This window comes from Hippocampus bargibanti, linkage group LG11, assembly GCF_051943395.1.
Source record: "Hippocampus bargibanti isolate YZ-2025 linkage group LG11, ASM5194339v1, whole genome shotgun sequence".
NCBI classification, from domain to species: Eukaryota; Metazoa; Chordata; class Actinopteri; order Syngnathiformes; family Syngnathidae; genus Hippocampus; species Hippocampus bargibanti.
Window position 1 is genome coordinate 2,609,001 of NC_142744.1, and position 6,000 is coordinate 2,615,000.

General features: G+C 40.0%; 1 protein-coding gene across 1 annotated transcript in view; it reads right to left on the reverse strand.

Moving 5' to 3' along the window:
• Positions 1–2,358: 2,358 nt before the first annotated feature.
• Positions 2,359–6,000, reverse strand: part of dmbx1a (diencephalon/mesencephalon homeobox 1a) — a 10,677-nt gene continuing 7,035 nt past the window's right edge. Inside the window, exons 4-5 of the mRNA XM_089008109.1 lie at positions 5,194–5,578; positions 2,359–4,140 (exon numbers count right to left, since the gene is read on the reverse strand). Coding sequence (XP_088864235.1) covers positions 3,707–4,140; positions 5,194–5,578 — 819 coding nt within the window. The 3' untranslated portion in view covers positions 2,359–3,706. The remainder of the gene's footprint in view (positions 4,141–5,193; positions 5,579–6,000) is intronic.

Consider the following 6,000-nt stretch of genomic DNA (forward strand, 5'->3'; position numbering starts at 1 on the left):
CGGCGGATAACAAGGACATGTGATCGTATCACACGTGTAGTCAGGATGCCCTTGGATAAGAACACGTTTTCATTCTTTTTGGGCAAAAATGGGTCCACTCCAGTGCCAGGGTTTTTGTCATTTTTACTCAAATTGCAGGACCCACAGAATATTGAGTTTTTGGATGACATTCAAGATGGCGCCGTGAAAATGGCTGCCTTTTGAGCAGCTCCTCTAAGCATATTTTATTTATCTTCTGCAAAGAATGGCGCATCTCATCCCGCCCTGCGACCCTAATGAGGAAATGTATTAGTATTAATAATAATCCTAATAATCATAATAATATACAATGATATAATACAATGATGGCGTGTGTGGCTGCCGCTGCTCACATACATTTCATTTCTAAGCGCCTTTCAAAACTCTCAAGGACACTTTACAGTCACAGGATATTTTTTCTGCAGGTGAGCGGCGGCAGCCACACGCGCCGGCGTTCACTCAACCCAATAATCATTATTATCATAATACTAATCAAAGGCATATTTTATTTATCTTCTGCAAAGAATGGCACAGTTTTGAAAGACACTTATAAATTACATTTATTATTATTACTATTATTATTATTATTATTATTATTCACTTCAGTGTTAGAAACCTTGGGTTCTCTTCTTTTAATCAGAAAAAAAAGTTAATTCCTAAGTTATATGGGTCTGGAGTTATCTGAGCTTGATATGGGGGCAGCTGTACAAAATACAAGACAATTTATAAATATTGATTAATATAGTGCTTTAACAACAGCTGAAGCTAGAACAAAGTACTAACATGGACAAAAGGCAAATGCTGTCCCCTCGTGGGAGGAAAAAAAACAACATTGCCAGAGGTCTGGCCAGCGCTTTATCGGCACCCAAGCAAGAAAAAACTAAAGCCGAACGAATTGAGTTTTACTTCAAATATTGAGTTTTAGTTCAATATTGAGTTTTAAGAACAACATCTCAAAAAAACGTCATCAGAACACAAAGGTCCAAAGTAGCAAACAAAACCATGAGTATAACATGACGAGACAAAACAAACCTGAAAGGGTGAAAACAAACAATGACCCGACACTGAACGGTCGTGCCGGGAGTCCTTTTAACAAGGAAAAAAAAAAAAACAACAAAACCCGAACAAATTCGGGAATGGCAGTGAACGAGTGAAAATAAATGTGATGTAATGATACATAACAAGGTCGGGGTGATGTGTTGTAGTCCCATTAATGCCGCTAATCTGGTCAGCGCATTATCTCAGCTTGATTTTATCCTTTTTGTTTAATTCATGAGCATATCCAAAATGGCTCCAAGCAATATTATTGACACAGCAGAAGCAGCAATGTCGTTTTGGGCTGGAAGGGCCCACGCCGCATTTTGTAGACGTCCCAATGTCCCTCAAATGTGCTTGTGTTTCGTTAGCGGCGCAGAAGCGGCGGCGGGGTGTGTCGAAGGGGGGGCTATTTTGACAAACCATGCTGTTAAAGATATAATAGCAGCGTAATCACCGCCCCCAGGCTGTCATTCTTTGGGATAATGGCCTGCTTATTCATTGGGGACGGCTTATGCCCCCTACCACCCCTACTCTGCCCTCCCTTGATTTATTTCTTGATTTTATTCAAAGCACTTTTCACTCATGGGAAGATTTTCTTTTGCTTTAGATACAGTGATACCTTGGCTTACGAACTTAATTGGTTCCCAGACAGTGTGTAAGGCGAAAAGTGTGTATCCCGAAAAATAATTTCCCATAGGAAACCATTCAAATGAGAATAATCCGTTCCCAGGTCCACATAAAACATAATTTTGTAATTTTCTAAGCCTTAAAACTCCACGAAATATACCTTATTTTATGTGTAATAAATGTGCTATGGTATTATAATTAAAGAAATGAACTGTACTGTATAATAAAGGGGTTTTATTTACCGATGTGATGGTCGTTGATGGCTTGATGGAACGGAGTGGCCGGTTTCCTCAGCATTAAACACTTGATGAAGAACGTAACTTTCTTCTTTCACCATTTTGACGAATGATCCCTTTTAGGTGCTTTTTCTGCGATAATTTTATCTAGTTCCTCATCAATTGTGTGCTGTTTAGCCGAGTTGATAGCTGTTGATTGTGGAGCCTGATATATATATATATATATATATATATATATATATATATATATATATATATATATATATATATATATATATATATATCCCACCACCACTGCATTTAATGTCATAAAGTGCATTATATAATGTAAAAAAATGACAGTTTTTAAAAAATGTGAAGTGTGACAACTAATTTCTTAAACTTGGCTAAAAAATTTCGTGAAACGCTAAAGTTCTTCATATCGATTTACATCTTGGGCTGAATGAATCATTGTGATAACACTCCTAATTTCCTTTCAATTGAAGAATAAAAACAATTAAATCCCGTTTTCAGTTTAAACATCTTCAGGCAAGTTTTTATTTATTTATTTACAGATATTTTTTAATAACACTCAGTCTACACTTTTTTTTCGGAAGACGAAAGAAAACATTTGTCCTCCACAATTGAACATTCTAATTTACTAGCACATACCACTGGACCAAATTGTGGACCAAGACAAGGTAGGAGGCGGGGCTTGTACAATAGACAGTAACAGCAAATTCAGGTAACATCCGACTTACGACCACTCCTACTTACGACCTCCAGACCCTATTTTTAACATTTCAAGAGGGAGAGTTTGCCAGTCATTTAGCCTCCGAGTCTCTATTCAACATTTTGAATGGATTTCGACTTACGACCATTTCGACTTACGACCGTTTAGTCGGAACGGAACTCGGTCGTAAGTCAGATGTTGCCTGTATAATCTTACAGCGAAAAGGACTTAAAGGAGTACATCCGTTTTAGAACATCGTCCATTTTTTTACATTTATTCAGATAGATTTTATATTTCACATATTAAAATAATGTGTGTGAATGTGTGTTATATGACCCACCATTTTTTTTTCTTTTTTCCAATGTCTGAAGTGCGAAGAAGTCAATTCATATTTCCCTTATTTATGGATCCATTTGTTTTTAAAGTGTCAGTCGTGCGGTGGGGCTGCGGGAGTTGACCCCCCAACCCCCCAAAAAAGCCTTTTATAGCTCATCCCTCGTGTAAAATAAAAATTCAATGATACCAGTTTGTAAGCATTAGCGTCGAGCTATACCAGTGGAGGTGTACTTGATTTGCAGTGTGACGCTACAGCTAGTTTGTAGCTGTAAATTATTTTGTGCATGTTATACAGTAAAGTCTCGTTATAGCGATATTCTCGGGAGTCGGAAAAAAATATCGATATAACCGGACTGTCGATATATCCGATCCTGCGGCATGTACATTTTCTCCTTGCGTTCATAGAAATAGTATCGTAATAAGCAGTACTATCGATATAACCAGACTTTACTGTACTTTTTACCATGGACACAAATTATTTTTTGTGCATGTAATACATATTTCATGGTCACAAAATAGTATTTTATAGGCATATAATACCTTTTTTTTGTGGCCACAAATGATCATTTGGTACGCATATGCCAATGGATGTGAAAGCCAAGGCCCGGGGGCCAAATCTGGCCCGCCACATCTATAGTTCGGCCCGCGAAAGTAAATGTGAAATTTCATGATGCTGAACCAAAATTTCAAATGATCGTCTGTAAACCAAAATAGCCTCTGAGCGTCCAAGCGGAACTCTTCAATTGGACAAGGCGTCCAATCCCAAGGAGGCGGCATGCTGCTTGGCCCTCAACCGCAAGTTCTCGATGCTGGTGGTCTTGCTATTATGGCCGCTCATCCCCCCCGCGGCGGAGGCTTGCAGCAAGGGGCTGTTCCAAACCTGCTGGGCGTGATGGGACAACGACTGGTAGTAAGACTGACAAGGCAGGCTACCCAACGGCGCCGGCGGCATGTTGACGTTCATCCCCAGGTAGGGAAGCGAAGACGGGGCGGCCAGGTCAAAAGCCGGGTAGTGCACCAGGTTGTTGGTGGCCGCCATGTGCTGGCGGAATTGCTCCTGCAGGCGAAACAGGCTCAGCGGGGACGAGGAGTACGAGTGGTTGTGGGGGAGCGGACCGCCGACGTTGCTGCTGGACGAGGAGGTCGTCGCGGAGGGAGAAACGACAGGTGAGTCTGTACACACACACACAAAAATTGTGAATCAGTGTGTATCCCAAAAATTAATTTCCCATAGGAAACCACTATAATGAGAATAATCCGTTCCCAGGTCACATAATTTTCTACTTTCTAATTTTCTAAGCATTAAAACTACACAAAATATACCTTATTTTGTGTGTAATAAATGTGCTATGGTATGAAAAAAGTTTGTATGCCAAGGTAGAGTTTGTATCCCAAGGTAAAATTTCCATAAATTTAACGTTCGTAAGCCAAGGGGTTCGTAAACCGAGGTATCACTGTAATTAAGACTTGATCTTGTAATTTAGAGTTTTGAAGACTGCTTGTAAATGAAATGTATTATTATTATTATTATTATTATTATTATTAGTAGTAGTAGTAGTAGTAGTAGTAGTAGTAGTAGCTATAATAGTTGTATTCAAGTTCATCCTGTCTACTTGATATCTAATTTAAAACAGATTCTTATCACCGACAATACACTGTCTGTAAAATAAGAATCTGTTTTAAATTAGTAGTAGCTATTTCTTAGCTAGCTAGCTTTCTATCTATTTCAATTACAGTAAAGTCTCGTTATATCGATATTCAAGGGAGTCCGAAAAAATATCGATATAACCGGACTATCGATATATCCGATATCGATATAACGAGACTTTACTGTACTTTCTATCTATTTGAGTTACATGACTTTGACACCAGTGATGTAAGGGATTAGCTAGCTCGCTGAATAGAATGAGAGCTAGCTAGCTAAGTCGTTCGCTTGCTTGATAGATGAGCATGGAATTTCCCAAATTTGATTTGCTTTCGCGGGCCGAATAAAATGATGTGACGGGCCAGATTTGGCCCCAGGGCCTTTACTTTGACACTAGTCGATATAAAGGATTAGCCACCTCGCTGAATAGAAAGAGAGCTAGGTAGCTAGCTAGCTTAATAGATCAGTATGTAATTTCCCAAGTTTGATTTGCTTTCGCGAGCAGAATAAAATGATATAGCGGGCCAGATTTGACCCCAGGGCCTTGACTTGGACACCAGTGATGTGCATGTTCTTCTCACCAGCTTTTGGACTGAGTCTTCTACAGGGTGAAGACATGTCCCCAGGTGTCATGGCTCTTTCGCTGTGCTGACATTTACTCTCCTCCTCCTTATCTGTGCCGATATCCTCCGCGGCGGACTCGCTTCCGGACTGCTCGGCCGACGTGACGTTCAGTTCCACGTCCGGCGGAACCGGACGCGATCCCTCTGGACTTTCTGCGTCCAGAGAGGCGGAGGTGGATGGAGGTAAGTGGGGGTCAGGAAGGACGACGGTTGGGGAAGGTGCAGGGGCGTCCTCCTTCTCTGTTGCTCCTTCAACGCTTGTTTCCTTCTGTTTTTGCAGCTGCTCCTTTTGGAGGCTTCGTTGCTTCTTGCGGAACTTGGCCCGCCGGTTCTTGAACCAAACCTGCGATGAAGCACGAGATGCATTTTGGGGTGAGTGCTGTTTTGTTGTCTCCATATCAAGTGTTTCAATACAATACAATACATATTGATTTCTATAGCGCTTTAAGAAATGATCAATATTGTCACTGAGTGAAAACAAAATTTAAAAGCAACCTTTTTTTGTCAAATTCAAAGTCGGGCAATTCAATGAAACATTATTTATTTTATATTTTTAGTCATTTATTTTCTTAAATATTATTATTTTTTTGTTTGTTTCCTTTCTTTCCTTTCATAACTTTGCTGCTGTGTTACTTCCGGGTAAAGTGAACGCCGGCGCGAATGGCTGCCGCTGCTCACCCGCACAAAAAAAATCCTGTGACTGTAAAGTGTCCTTGACAGTTTTGAAAGGCACTTAGCAATTAAATGTATTATTATTATTTTTAT